This window comes from Bacillus rossius, chromosome 10 (assembly GCF_032445375.1).
Source record: "Bacillus rossius redtenbacheri isolate Brsri chromosome 10, Brsri_v3, whole genome shotgun sequence".
NCBI lineage: Eukaryota > Metazoa > Arthropoda > Insecta > Phasmatodea > Bacillidae > Bacillus > Bacillus rossius.
The window spans coordinates 43,379,151-43,395,300 of NC_086337.1; the positions used below are offsets into that span (position 1 = coordinate 43,379,151).

The following is a 16,150-nucleotide window of genomic DNA, read 5'->3' on the forward strand; positions in this document are numbered from 1 at the left end:
GAGATGTAGCTTTGGCTTCTGGGATGTAGCCGCGTCCTTGGCGAATATGATTCACCGACGTTTCGGTCGACATTGCAGTCGCACACCATCAGGGAGCAGTTACCTACATAATTCACCGACCTTTCGGTCGACATTGCAGTTAGCACCATCAGGGAGCAGTTACCTAGGAGTGTTGGTAATTCAAAAAATTTTCCAACCACTGTACGAGATGTAGTTTGGCTTCTGGAATGCAGCCGCGACCTTGGCGTATAATTAACCGACGTTTCGGTCGAAATTGCAGTCGCCATCATCAGGGAGCAGTTACCTACTGTAGGTAAACTGCTCCCTGACGATGGCGACTGCAATGTCGACAGAAACGTCGGTGTAGGTGACTGCTCCCTGGTGATGGCGACTGCAATGTCGACCGAAACGTCGGTTTAGGTAATTGTTCCCTGATGATGGCCACTGCAATGCCAAAAGATACGTCGGTGTAGGTAACTGCTCCCTGATGATGGCGACTGCAATGTCGACCGAAACGTCGGTGAATTTTCGCCAAGGACGCGGCTACATCCCAGAAGCCAAGCCACTTCAGACAATGGCCGTGAAAGCCTGAGAACATTTTTCATTGTATGGAATACTTTACAATAAGCATGCCGGTCGCCATTTCCACGCCATATTGTTTTCTTATATTTGCCTATAACCTCAACAACACACCAGATTTGTATACTATGTTGTGTAACTATTGGACAGTTATACTGACAAAAAAAAAAGGCCGTTGAATTTTGGGCATGAAACACTGTCCACTATGCAGTCTACCTCCATTGTTAGTCTGTGGTTATGCGCAGGGGGTATATTTGACACTAAGTATGTGAAAAATTAAAATAAATTCATATTATTCATTTTTAAAAGTAATAACAAGTTTAGTACTTAACATAGTTGAAAATAAATAAAATACATACTTATTTGCATGGGAGGGCGGGAAGCATCTATTTTGGGATGATCGGGCATATGGGCCAGTATGTTTTATTATTTAGATTCTGTGTTTTATTCTAAAATACATTGATATATTGGTGGGTCAGAAGGGGAGAGAATCTCCTCACCAATCAAATCCCCTAAATGATGTTTACGTATCGTATTGTGCGAATTAAGAGGCTCGTTTTTGTACTTAAATATCAAGTGGCTTGTTAAACTCGTGTCCATTAGGGATATACAGTGCAATATCCTCCTGACACTCCTCAAACCAACTATGAGCCACAGAAGATCGTCTCGTGTAGAAGGAGGACAAGTGAAATGCAGCACTTGTCAGCTCACGCCCACACACTCTGCTACTGGAACCTTCAAAAGTCCTGCCACTGGCTGACGAAGGTAGCCCAGGACCCAGGGCAGTCGAAGATGGCAGGAGACTAAGCAGTCTCTCTAGACAGTGTGATGCGACCTCAGGAGTGTCGAATCCTCGAGGTTCTCTCCCAACACGAGGGAACGTCTATCTCACCTTCCCTGGGCCCAGGGTGACCCCTTGCTGGTGGAACATCTCCCCGGGCTCCTGAGCTGGGACATAGCGTCCCGAGCCCAGGCCACCCCAGTCGCTGCCGTGGGAACTGTTCCACAAGTCCGTCTCCCATTGGCTGAACGCTGACCTGGCCTCCCTGGTCTCCGAGGTGGCGGTGGTAAGAGTGGAGCACTCTTTTTCCATCGAGGCCACAAACTCCTGAGCAAACACCCGTGCGTCAGGACAGACATTTCCAGCAACTGTTGGAAATATGATTTTGCGTTGAACGTTACCAGATATCAAAGATGAACATTTGTGGGTATGATAGTATTGTAAAACACAAAGAGCCACGACAGAAATGGGCTAGTAATAAATATGGCCTGCTGAGATCTTGAGGGTGGTAATAAACAAAAAATGCTATGTAGTAATAATAAAACATCATGGTGGTAAACTGTCTTATTACTCAAACAGAGTTATTATTACATAATCTAATCGAAGAAACTAATATATTGCAATTAAATTATTAACACCAGCCACAAAATTATGAAAATTAACATACCATGGGATTATGTGTGAAGTTTAAGTCCAGTTTCTGAAATCTGGTGTTTTTTTTTAATAACCAACGCCCAGGAGAAGTCAGAATGTGCAGAGCCTATTTATTATGGATGTTTAGAAATTTAAAACAATTTTGGCAAGAACAAATTTTCTCATCGCTGACCAGAAAACACACTTCCATCTTTTTCCAGGAACCCCGCGATGCATCCATAAAACATGTAACATTTCATCCATTGCTTTTAGGATGAACAGCAAGACTTAGCGCTTCACTTGTATGGTATAAATACGAAAACTAGCACTTGTGGATGAATAGAAAAGGATAAAGTTGTTTAATAAACGTTTTTTTGCAAACGGGTGCATAATTTTACACTTTACAAATTTGGTTTTACTGGAAATATGGTTTTTTTAAACGATTTTCTCCATATAAGAGGACATATATTCCTTAATATTTACTACAGTATACTTTGTTTAGTCACTATCTCTCACCTGATGGCGTCTGAACTCGTCTGGGTCGTGTGCCAGTGGGAACTGGAATGCACAGCAGTGGTATGGATAAGTCAGCCAGGCTTCGCGAATAGACTGGAAGTAACACGTAGATGTTCATTAATAGGCATTTCCTGGTTTCATAAGAAAACTATACAGGTATACGAAAACAGACAATCTATAAACAGGAGTTAACACGACTCACGAGGGCTTATTTCTTACATAGACATAACTTAATGCTTCATAGCTTAATTTATATCAACACAAAAATTATTTTATTTGATTGTTCTATTATATCCTATTTTACTTTCACACAAAATTTTGAAAGGCATTAAAAAAAATACTAGACAGCATAAAATTAAACTGCCTTTACTCAGACTTACCTTGAAATGGAACACGGATGGGAATTCTTTGAGAGAGTACGTATTTTCTATCCTGAGAATGTCGAGGTCGTTCAGTCCGTGGACGGGAAAGAAAGTTATAGATGTCTTCGACAGATCCCTGAAACAATGCAAAATAGAAGTCACCATCACATGTGATGAGATAAGAGAGAGCAAACCTAAGCTTCGGTGTTGCGCGGTAAAGTGATCATAACTGTATCTACGCAGAGAGGCGGATCAGCTGAGCTCGTATCAGGTGTCTGGAGGACCGGGCTTCGAATACCTCTGCGATACATTAATATTTTGGAGAGGACCCTTATTGGGGGGGCCTGCAATCCACCACCCCCCCCCCCCCCCAGTTATTTGGTTAAGATATTTTGATATTCATTCCTGATAAATTATTGATGGGTAAGTTTTATGAGTACGAACGGTCAAAATCGGCGAAATCGCGTCATTATATGAGGCAATAAAATCCTTGAAAGTTTTTTTTTAAGACTAAATCATGTAAACCAGATTAATATCGAAATGTATATTACCAGCAATTTGAATTACGTCGTAGTAAAAATTTAATACTTCATTTTTCCCATTGATGTCAAAAATTTTTCCCCCACATAAAGCTGGACAAACAAGGAAAACAATATAAAAAAATTAAAATGTGCGGCGCGGGGCCTAGTCGCTTGCCCGTCCCTGTAGCTTCCCTTGCATCTTGATTACAGTTTCCCCTTCGGTTTTCCCGACGTCACTGCAGGAAGATACAGGTCATGGACGATGAACTACGCGTTCGTCACTAACGACCTTGCTGCCTTTTGAGACGTAAACTGTGTTTTAAAATAAGTGCTCGTACCTTTTAGGCGCCTGCGCTTCGGTGATGCTAAAAGACGTGTGCGTCTAAAAATAACACATCCAGCAGCAAATACAGTGCAGTAAATTTTCAAACTGGACCTATAAAATTTTTTACAATTTGAGTTTTTGTTATCTTTGCTGGATGGGTGTATCCAGGAAGCAACAATTTTTTTTTCCACCAAAGTTTACAGAACAGTTTAAACCTGGGAAACTATCAAATTCATATTTTCAAGTACCACGTAAGTCGGAAAATTGTACTCCAGCAGAGTTAAGGGGCCCGCCTACCTGGGCACACATACGGTGTGCAGAGCTTCAGGAAAAACAACGCGATTTCAAAACTACTCAAGATATCCGAGTGGGGCCTATTTACGAATAGCATTTAAGAGTTCGCTGAGGACCGAAAAGTACTTTTAATTTCGGATTAAGTTTTTAAACTGTATTTTTAGAAGCGTTAAAATGCCTAAAACGCATGTTTTCAGAGTAATTTTTAGGCATAAAACAATCAGTACAGATTCTTGAAAGCACTTAAGGGGCTTGCATAACACCTTTATCTTCATTTCTCCGCCATATAATATTACGGTCACCGCTCAAATTTCACAGTTATCCTGTGACGACGAGACGAATGCGCGCCAGTTCAGAGACTTGCGCTTAGAGGCTATACCGCGGTGGAAGCACCAGCGAGCGTCGCGCTTATCATCCCGCCTCACTAACACACATTCACCCCTGACGAGGCGGGCCCCCTAACAAGGAACCGCTTTGACAAAGCTGTACTCCCGAGCACTCACAGTTCTCTCAAGCTGTGCAGACCGACGAAAGCATCCATGTGAATCACCCTCAGCACCTGGTTACCTTTCAGGCTCCTGAAACAAGTTGCCAAAGCATTTGGTAACTGAGAAACACCCACGTACTTTCAGCATCTCACCTGTGACCAGCGATGTATTTTAGGGCGATGTTACTTACAGCATGCCTATCCGTGATCCGAAGAACGCATAAGCCTGTATTTCTTCAATGATGTTGTAGTTGAGAAGCCTGGAAAAAAAAAGACATTCTTATGACGAAAAAAAAAATCATACCTATAATTAGGAGGAAAGTAATATTCGTAAAAAAAAATGTCGAGGCTAGTTGTGCGTTAAAACACTGTAGCATCATCCGTGTCTCGTGCTTAGTCGAGTTACCATCAAGTACACGTCTACTGTCGGTACACAACCATTCTGTACGGAACAGAAAAAGAAAAAGTCAAACAGAGTTATAACTTGCAACATTTTGAATGTTAAGGTTTATTTTAGATCCATTTACAGTTAAACTGGAACTTTCTGGTAAATTTAGTGTGGTCTTTTGTGTTATCCTGAAAACATCTCCATGAAAAAAAAAGGGAGTAGCGGACGAAATTAAATAATGACGTGGTAGTGTGGCTTTTAAAAAATCACTTTTTAATCCACTGACTCTTGGTAATAAACTTAAAAAACTGAAAAAGGCACATAGTTATTGCTCAAGATTTTTACGTTTTGTTCTTCGATTCGTTTGAGAACTCCGGACATCGCACCGATGTGTGACAGATATCGAACGATTCTGCACAAACTTAATCTGTTTCTCGTGTGTGTGAGTTGTCGTTTGTAACAGGTATGTGTGCTGCCAATTCCAGAACCTTACACCAGTTGGAAGTGAAATTGGTTGCAGTTAGCTTCAAATCGTTGAGCATTCCCAAATTTCATATAATATATATTTTTAAGCATTAGGTATTTTTTGAGATGTATTTCCCTAGAAGATTGCACATTGGTAATAATCAGGGAGTTATATTTTAATTATCTTATATTATAATTTTTAACTTGTGACAATGAAACTTTATCTCGGTACAAAATAGGGTTGTTATACATGCATGGTTAGAATATATGTCTTCCCTGGGTTCGTTATTACAAGCCATACTTTATCCTAATTAAAAATAAAATATCTCAATTAAATGAAGGTGAAAAAAAAGTACAAAAATTCATTCAGGCAACTAAAATGACTTAATAAAACTCTGCGCAAAAATTTTATTAATATCCGCCAATTTTTTTTTTTTAACTAGTGTTCAACTTTAAGTACGTTGATTTACTACACACATGAAAGTTGGCAAGGTACCTAATATTATTATTTTTTATTCCGGACAGCGTTATTTCTGAATGGGTATTATTTCCGGAATGCTGTGGTTTTCAGGTCGATGATTCGCATGTTCGGGAAGGGTCCCGTTATCACCGGAGTGTACACTTCAGGGTGCGCGATGGGGGGGTGGGGGGGGGGGTTGGGGGTGGGAGGAGGAGTTTCATTTGGAGAGGGCGTCCGGGAAAGGCAATTTTCAGGAGCAAGTACCGCCGCACACCTCTGCAAAACCCACGGGCCGGTGTTTGTACAGCTGTGTAGGGGTCAGGCAGGGGGAGAGAGCTAGCTGAAGAGGGGGGGGGAAGGGGGTTTGGTGGTGTAGGCAGCTGAATGTTGGTTCTCATCCCCTCTCTACAACCGTACAACCTCCCCCGCGTCCCACCCTTTTTTTTTAAACTTCTCCAACCCACTGCACGTTCCTAGGAACCGACCCCCAGATATTGGACCGGGAGGAACGGTGGCAGCACTGAAAGAGACAGTTCCGCCCCCCCCCCCCCCCCAATCCTCATCCCCCTTCCATGGCAAGTATTCTGTTCCGCACACGGCTGCCAACCTTCCTGACCCGAGAAATGAGTTCGCGCGAGACTTCGACCCCACGTTTATTTATTTCCCCGCCCGGTCGACGAAATTCCAATTCTCTTTTCTCTCCAGCCTCGAGCACGATAACCCCCCCCCCTCCCCCCCTTCAAACAAAGGTCGGGTCGCGGAGACATCGTGCTTGATCTCAGGTGCAGGTTTTCAGGGGTCGAAGCGGGGCCGGGGGACTGATGGCCCGTCCACAACAGTCCATATCCTGGGACGATAGAATTGTATCCCCTCGGAAAGGGTAACTTTCATACTTTTGGTGGCGGTAGTGTAGCTGGGTAGAAACTGGGAAGGTACCCCTTTCCGATTTCTTAAAATGTTTCGGTTTTAAATGAAAATATGCACTGGAAAGGTATCACATGATTTCATAGTATTTTTAATGTAGCTATACTATCTAACCCAACCAACCGTGCACAATATTTTTAAGTTTTTTTTTTTAATTTTGCTTATGATCTTAACCTATAAATCGTTACTTACGACATGATTCAAAACTACTTCAAATTAAATGTAAAAAAAAAAATACTTTCTTAATTCTTAAGTTATGACTTTGATTGGACTATGAAAGAGCAAAATCATGAAAAGTACCCTTTCCGAGGGGATACCTTTCCAGTGCATATATGCATTCAAACTGAAACATTTAAAAAAAACGGAAAGGGTACCTTTCCAGTTTCTACCCAGCTACACTACCGCCACCAAAAATATAAAAGGTACCTTTTCCAAGGGGCTACAATTCAGCCCCCCCCCCCCTCCATGTCCTTACCCTGATGTGAAGGACGCCATATTGTACCCACGGAGTACTGCCCTGTCAAAAATTGCAATGTCCGATGTCCGATTTCACTAATTCATAAAGTAGTCACCGGAGCGAAGTAAATATATAGCGCCAAAATAAGTTTTTACGATTGTTTTTGTTTATTGTTTTCATGTGTTGTAACTAATGAGTACGTTGCTGTTTTGCATATCCATTGAACTTGTGGGAGTTAATTAGTATTTAGTTACTAGGTTTAGGCAAAAGTAAATACTAATAAATTCTATTCACGCTGCCAAAAATGAATTTGTTTGTTTGGCCTTTGAAAAGTGCCGGTCGCAAAAGGACAGCACTATTTAATATTTTTGTCTCGGTCTTCTTGGCTTCCTGTATCAACAAAAGTCAGTTATTTCCTGTTTCTTTCATCATATCTGAGAAAAAAAACGTGGGAAATAGTTTACTACTCTAGTTTTTATTTTAATACACTTTAAAGCTTCACATGAATCGGTATCACAATAATTTTTTAGGTTTTCGTTAATTGCACTTCATTGTTGTTGTTATTGTTGTTGTTGTTGTTGTTGTTGTTGTTGTTGTTATATTCACGTATTTTTTTCTCTGATTGTTTTTGTACTAGTGCTTCAAAACCTTTAGAAAACGTGTCGAAGTAAAAAAAAAAAAAAAAAAAAAAACTTTTTACTTTCCGATTTTCTTACGCTGAATGTTCCTGCAAGGAAAATTTTCTTTGGCTGGAACGTCAATTTTTTTTTCTCCCCGTATGACGAGAAAAAAATAAAACCAGTGTCTCCTTCGCGTCGCGATGGAATCTCACGTCGCTACGTGCCTCTGGAGTCCCCCCCCCCCCCTCCACCCTTTTTCTGGTTTTTGCACCTTTCCAAACTCTACTACGCACCGCCGGACGACATGTCAGATGACAGCTCGCCCTTGGCACTCCCATTTCCGCTGCCGACGTCAACTGTCATCAGGGGCGACGTGTGCGTCTTGCCATGCGGAGCGCTACTGTCCTGCTCGAAAACATCACGCTTCTTTTGGAATCTTCTAGAAGTTCCCGTTCCTGCTCGGCCGCACCCGTCGTGTTCTGTAAGCGTTGCATTTTGTACTTTGTGTTGTAACCAAATATACACTTGGATTCTGAAAATCTTTTTTTTTTTTTTAATTCGTATCGAATTTTGAATCTAATCTCAAATTTTTCGCGGATATCGAAGATGTCGGCAAGTTTAACCGCGCGGGGAACGTAAATATGAAATAAAATTCCGGGAATAGGACACATACATCCTTAAATATTATAAATTTTCAGGGGATGATGCAAAGTTAAGTCGCGACGCCTGCTATCTATTAGTCGAATTTGGCCGCGCGTGTCTGCGATAATATTTTTTTCTTTTATCACTGACGAGTTGTTTGTAAGGGGTAACTAAGGGGTAGGGGATTAAAAAAAAAAAGGGGGGAAACCAAACACTTGCCGTGATTTTATCTAGCAGATTATCCTCCACTCGCCACGGCCATATCGGAACACGTGTACAGATTATGCGTGAATCAAACTCTTGGGAGAGAAAAATTGGCGTGCGCGTCCTACCTCCCTCCCCTCTTCCCGCTGTTGCAGTTCATATCAGGGAATGGCCATGGTAACCGGGCGAATCCCTTTTCTTTTTTCAGCTCATGGTCTGCACCGTGTTGGTTACACGTCCAAATCATTGTAAATCAGTATGCAGCTTAGTTTTTAAAAAAATATCATCTAAATCGAACCCTATAAACTTTAAACTATATTGTATTAAAAAAAATTTAAAAAAAATGCATGCTATTTTTAAAAATATAAAAAGCATGTTCAAATATTTAGAATAAAATATCTTAAAAAATTACATCCACATAAATTTAACTTGCGAAAATTGTAAGTGTTCAATAATATTTAGTTGTTCGGTAACGCAAAAATAAATGCTGATACGGACAGCACTAAAAAATATTTCGTCTATGTCTTCTTTGCTTCCTGTTCCTACCTCGTCGTCCTTTTTTTTTATGTTCACCTTTTATTGAAACGGGAACCGGAAACAGGAATTATTACGAGCGTTCTTCTCCTATGTTGCCAAAGGATACAGATTGGGACAACAAGTTCAAGTTGACCAATTTTTTCTGACCATGGAGGTTCGAACCATCGCCCACACCACCCATGACGTCAGAGGGTCGCGTGGGCCAATCAGCGATCAATGTCCGTCCGTTGACACAATTTAGGACATTGCAATTGTAGATGGGTCTTAAAGATCACGTTAGATACATCTTTGACGCCAGCGCGACATAAATGGTGGACGCGGCAGACTTTTAGTTAATATTATTTTTAATTTACAAAATTATTAATTCAATATTTAAGCATGTTTAATCAGGTATATTATATAAGAATTAAAATAATTACCCAAATTTTATGGACGGCCTTAAAATAAAATAAGAATAATTGTTTATTATTTATTTTCCCCTGATAGAGTAACTCAATTAGCTAGGGTTTGAATTTTCAATAAAAAATTTGTTTGAGGACTGTTTTTGTTTTGTGTATAGTTAATTTTCTCTACTGGGCTACGAACATTGAAAGTAAATGCTTTCTAAAAGAAGACGTGCCATAGGAATTTTTCATTGCGCTAAAAACACGAGACCGTATTATATTCAGCGTTGTGCGGTAAGCGGGAGAATTACCCCAATACAACACACTATCTCTCTCTCTTTCTCTCACTGTAAGAAGTGAACGTTGGTATTTATGTTCAATGCTACCGAGTAAAAGTTACTTTCCAATGTGGCGTTGATACCACAAAAGTGCTTGAGATATGCTTTAAAACACAAGCCTCACCACGCCGGGCCAAGACATAACAATAGGCTATAACTAAAATAAGCAAGCTTAAGAGCATTATGTACCCCTCCACAAAACTTGGAAAACACTCACATTGTTTCAATCATTTTTTGAATGAAGTATTAAAGATAGAGCCTTGAAATTTTTACCATTGCGAGAAAAACGTTGGTTTGTAATATCTATCGATTTTAATTTCACACGTCACGATTTTAAATGCCTTAAAAAAATGTGAAAAACAAAGAAATTTGTGCCTCATTTCTTGTCGCACTTATAGAAATCTGTAATTATTTTATCAGTGCGACTGAAGTGCACAATCATGTGAACAAAATGATATCATAAAAGTTGATGGTCACCGATCTGAATTTCCATGAAATCGTTTGTGAAAACTAGGTATTTTCGCGCGCCCAGTGTCAGCTTGGTGCTGCTTGCAGCGGAAGCGATGGTTGATGCGTGGCGTGGCCGAGCAGGGAGGGGGTAACTGGCGGCTGGTGGCGCTGGAGGGGAAGTGGTCGGGCGAGTTTCTGACCAGCAGAGCCCACACCCTCACACAATGCTAAACTTTCCTGCTACAAGGGTGTTTGACGTACCACTTTTTTGGTATACATACCAGTAATCCCTCAAAACTGAGGGAAAAAAATTAATTATCAACTAAAAAATAACTTAGTATTTATGGTACAATCTACTAACTTAGGTATATAGGTATCTATATTTTCAAGCATTGCTTTGAGCATTCCAAATATCTATTCGTCTTATTCATATTGTGCTGGCAAGTGCTTGCACAAAAAAAATGCAACTAAACCATCTGTTATCTATGATACAGGTGAAAAAAAAAATACACGCGCTACACTTATTGTCGTATTCCATCTGGCACAAAGATACGTTTTCCTAGGATCACGCATGCGCCATGCGCGATGCGCGATGCGCCAATGTAACATTCGTGTTCACTGAGGTGGGGGTGGTTTGTTAGAATGCGGGAAACAGTCTGCGCGATGGAAGCAACGACCGCCGCCGTTTTGCTGGAGGAAGAAGCTGATGAGGATTTATTGCTCTCGTGCTTCCTAGAAGATGACAGTGATATATTTAGAAGAAGAGATGACGAAGGGTGTATTAACATATTGATTTTACGTCACCTAATCGAAAACGAAACTGAATTTAAGTAATATTTCAGTGTTCGACAGAAATTTTTGATACAGTATTAGGCTTTGTTAAAGAAGACATCACGAGATCGCAGTACAACAGAGTCAAAAGACCAATATCTGTTGAACAGAAGGTATATCTTAACTCTCAGGTAAACAAATTCAACTAATTAAATTTAATGTTAAGTTTTATTTTATTTGTTTATGTATAGATGCATTACTTTAAAAAAACACTATCCAAATTGTTACTTAACGAAACTGAAATTATTGGTGTTATAACCCATTCAAATGTATTTATGTAAAGTACTTTATTAATAGTATTAATTGATATGTCTCTGCATTCATTCACTCTGTGAAATTATACTGGTTATATTCTAAATATTAATTGATATGTCTCTGCATTCATTCACTCTGTGAAATTATACTGCTTATTTTCTAAATGAGTCTCACGAAGCCTCCTTCTACATTAACATCGTTACTGCTATTTCTGCCTGAAGATATGCAGACTTGAGTGGGGTGTAAGACAAACACAGGAAAACTAATGTCAGTATCCACGTGTTGATAAGGTTGTTGTTCTTGATAAGTATTGGTCTGTTTCTGCTGCTCCATCAACGATTTCAGTTCCATCTCAGACACAACTTGGCACACCTTTAGTCTAGTTTCCGCAATTAGTTGTTGAGAAAATTGCTTTCACTAAATCAATCATTTATTCATTATGTTCTGCAGTGAAACCCTTTGCCTCCATTATAAAACGCACGCGTGATCACGGCGGCCAGGCAACTGCTGCGCGATACGCATGCGCGACACGCAGTCGCCGGAACGGGGAACCCCGCTTGCGCGTCCTTGAAAACCAGCCCCGTATCAACGCACAGACTCGAGTGCTGCGTGGTCACACAGTGACGCATCACGCACCACGCATCGCGCATGCGCAATCCAAGGAAAACGGAGCTACATACCTGTATCCTGCAGTGCGCGTGAATCTGGTTCCGTGGGATAGCGGATGTAATTCAGAGTGCCAGTTCCTACTATTGGTTTTAAAGGTTTGTTCAGGGATTTGTCAAGCATTTATATTTACATTCGATATAGTTGGTCTTCTGGAGAAACTTGATGTAATCAGTTACAAAGCTGCATGTAAGAGTAGTTACAGTTACAACAGATGGAAGAGAAACGGGACAAGAGAATAGGCAAATCAGGCCATTTATGGCTAAGTGCTCGACGAAAGAAAAGAAAAGCAACGGCTGCTATCGCATACCAGCAAGAGAGGTAAGTAAATATTTACTGGTCATTTTTAAAAGATCACAAGAAATAAAACAGAAACACACAGTTTTAATTACAAAAGGTTTTTTAAACACAATCATAATATGGTATCATGTTTCTTAGAAAAAAAAGAAGACTTGAAGAAATCTCCACATTTCCAGAGGAGGTAACGTGGACGCTAACGAGTTCGGGAAACGAGAACGATGATTCGTCAGCACCTGGTACAAGTCAGACAGAAAGCGGAATTTTCAACTTGATAACTCAAAAAGAGTAAGTTTATAGTATTTTTATGCTATTTATACAGTTAGCTGCCTGTTTCTTTATTTATTTTAGCTGGATAGTATTTTTTACAAACGTTCTAGTCATTATACGCCCAGTGCTTATCGTCACCACTCCCACAGCCATTAGCACTGCACAATTTACGGTAAAATTCGTTTTCATTTCCGGTTTGACTATTCTTGAATGTAATAATTTTTTTATTCGTGGTCATTCGACATGAAGGATTTGTTCAAAATGCGAATATGTACACGTTAACACAGTTTTTAAGTTTGTTACTCTTATTGTAATTATCAAACAGATTTTAAAAAAATAGTAGGTAATAAATATTTCATCCAAACACTCTATTAACTTCCAAAAAAATGTGGCCAGTTCAACTCGAAGTGTGATTTATATTTGTTGTTGGATAACGGGCCATTTTCAGTAGAAAAATTTATGTTGATATTTAAGATAAAGCAATTATCATTGAATTAGTGAGCACAGAAAGGTTATATTAGTTATTTCCTTATAAAATCGAGTCCATTTTCGGTTTTAGATTACACAGCATCTGTTGCTAAACAAAAAGCTACATTACTTAGCATATATTTAGCCATAATAGAGTGTTAATAAATACATTTCCTTACCAATACTAACCCTTATTTTATTTTGAACTTTTATTTTACTTTCAGGCTAATGCATGAAGCTGCTGCTAGCCAGCATACAGAAGAGAATCTTGGTCAACATAATCATGCAGATTTGGAACACGAATGTGACGTTTCCGAAGATGAAGTACTTTCTACAAAGCTGAAAACTATGAGTAAAAACATACCTGAAGTAGAAGAGGTACTACAGGAAGATGGGATACACACGAAGTGAGTAAAATTAGTATCGGTTCTACCTTACTAGTAATAATCTGGTTGAATGTAGGCCAGTACACATTCCATAATGCTACCGTATCATAAATTTTCTGGTTTTTAATTAATAATCAAAGTTACATTACTCACAAGGGCACCCATATGAAAGTTTGTAAGGGGGCAGAATTTGTAGGGGGAGGGGGCAAACCATCACAAATGACAATAAATGGCCAAAAATGGCCTTAAAGGACTCAAAGTTTGCCCAAAATACTCAAGAACACCTAATTTTTTTCTTTGCCTGAAAGCTAAGGGTAGCCACGGACTTTCATAATGTTTTAATTATTGTAAACATAAGTAGTATTTTCTAAAAAGTGTAGGCCACTGAAAAATGTATATAAGAATACTTTTGTCATTTTAGGACATACGCAGTACTGAAACAGCTGTCTCCAATATTTGTGAACTCTTTGGAAGCTCAGGATTATGAAACCAACACAGAAAATTTGCACTCTCTGGACCACCTATCCGTGACTTCAATCACTTCACATGGACAGGTAAATGTTTTAACTTTGCTGGTAATATGTACTACTATATCCAACCATCGCAAGTATAACTTTGTTCTCGAGAAATAGTTTGATGGGTTTTACAAAATATTCTATGAAATTCACGACAAGTTCTGGATTAATGTAGCCAATATCTGAAACTTCAACGAGACTTGCACTAGCTTGCAACAATGGTACATTTCGCTGTCGTTACAGAATAATCAATGGTGGTACAAATACTCTCGAAGCACTTGTGCAGCATACAATAGTAGTTTTCATTTCTCTTTCACCACTAGATAGGCCTACTGTGCCAATTTGACACATTCCCTTCTAACATACAACTTTTCCAGCATTTTTTTGGACAGTAGATAATCCAGATTCATAATGAAAATTTTCAATGCATCAGTTTTATTTTCTTCTACTACCTTATCTAATGGTTCGAAATTATGCATTTACATTTTCTTTATTGAATCCCTTTATCCGAGTCATTGATGTGCAAACAGGCAGACTGAGACACAGTGTCCTTTTCATGATCTCATCAAAGCACACTTTTATTAGCCATTTCTTGTTCCTTATTAAATCGGTGATATTAGTTGTATCTTTCAACTATTTGAAAAGCAAGTTTCCTTACATCAGTTATACTTAGACAAATGCATAAGTTCTTCTAGTTTCAGAATGTGTTGTTCTAATTTCTTTCTAAGCATCAGGTGGTAGATCGATTTGTCGACCTTTTATTTCTTGGGTCTGGTCACATACGCGGACATATCTTTCTCACTTCACCCCTGATATGTCTAAAAGTATACACATTGACACACAGTAGTGTCTAGCACATTCATTTAAAATTTAAATGTAGCTTGCCCAGTTGTATTTTTCTACAGCTTGTGCCATATCTACTATCCTCCAATTTCCGTATTAACACTTAGACATATTCTAAAATCTGAAATAATTATTCACAAAGAAAATTATAATTCAATTCTTAGTATCCTAAATCGCACCATGTTTAAGTGGTGCGATATAGGCAAATTGCAGTAATCACAACAAACAGCCATTCCAACCTCAACCGACATATGGGATTGACAAAGTAGCAGTTAAAATGTACATTTGTACCTAATTGAAATGATTTAAATTCGCATACAATAATAGTATAAAAATACCTGGGCATTGTCTAAAATGACTTGAATTTTCAGTAAGAAACTTGAACAACAAAATCCCTATATTATCTCTTGATTATCACACTCATATGTATAAACTGGCGGGCTCAGTGTTACTGTGCACACATCGGTTACACTGGAGAGTAACTAAAACCAACACCAGATGTCATATCGAGTTATTCATTTTCTGTAAAGTAACAATAGTGCGATTTATGCAACTTTCCTCGTTTCCTTGATAATAGATTATACTTGGCTCAATTTTTATGTTTCAATGCTTATTCCTGGTTTATAGTGACAGACATCTGCATTGCAATGGTGGGTGTTCAAAAATCTCTACCGGCATTCTCCCTCATTTTACCATTCATTCAAACATTACCTACTATGTGTAAAAATAATTTCTTTTGTTTGCAGCACTATTTGTTCATTCAAATATTGCTTCGTTTCAGGTATCCAATACTGACAGCGATGAGCTGGGCTATTTAAGAGAATCTGCCTGTAACTATGAAGAAGATTCCAACATAAAATCCTCTGATAAAACAGAAATGTGCCCGACCACTACAACAGAAACTGACTTTGTGCTTGAAGGACATCGTATTGTGGACATCGGTTACGTATTGATGAAGCTGGTAGAGCTGGGGAATCATAATGCTGCTTTTGGTTGTTCACTAAATAATATGAAGGTCTTCAAAGAAATACGGCGTGGATTGTCATCTGTTGTACTCTTTAGATGTAACATGTGCAATGGGCAATTTTCATTACATACACATGATCCAGGCACTTCCTCAACTCACATGGATATCAATGCAAGAGCTGTGGCTGAAGTAATGAGTATTGGCGGTGGATTTTCTCATTTGGAAGAATTATGTGCTACAATAGGAATACCATGCATGTCTTCTAAAACTTACTCCAAAGTTCACA

At 39.2% G+C, this 16,150-nt stretch overlaps 1 protein-coding gene and 1 long non-coding RNA gene across 2 annotated transcripts in view; one reads left to right on the forward strand and one right to left on the reverse strand.

Moving 5' to 3' along the window:
• The window catches only part of LOC134536324 (lutropin-choriogonadotropic hormone receptor-like), a 133,017-nt gene that overhangs the window by 14,779 nt on the left and 102,088 nt on the right, over positions 1 to 16,150 (reverse strand). The window contains exons 7-11 of the mRNA XM_063376076.1: positions 4,690 to 4,758; positions 4,515 to 4,589; positions 2,890 to 3,007; positions 2,510 to 2,602; positions 1,472 to 1,687 (exon numbers count right to left, since the gene is read on the reverse strand). Of these exons, the coding sequence (XP_063232146.1) occupies positions 1,472 to 1,687; positions 2,510 to 2,602; positions 2,890 to 3,007; positions 4,515 to 4,589; positions 4,690 to 4,758 (571 nt within the window). The remainder of the gene's footprint in view (positions 1 to 1,471; positions 1,688 to 2,509; positions 2,603 to 2,889; positions 3,008 to 4,514; positions 4,590 to 4,689; positions 4,759 to 16,150) is intronic.
• Positions 12,166 to 14,171, forward strand: LOC134536039 (uncharacterized). Its single transcript, XR_010075751.1, has 4 exons — positions 12,166 to 12,439; positions 12,557 to 12,703; positions 13,378 to 13,560; positions 13,961 to 14,171. It is a non-coding gene; the product is annotated as an uncharacterized LOC134536039 (long non-coding RNA).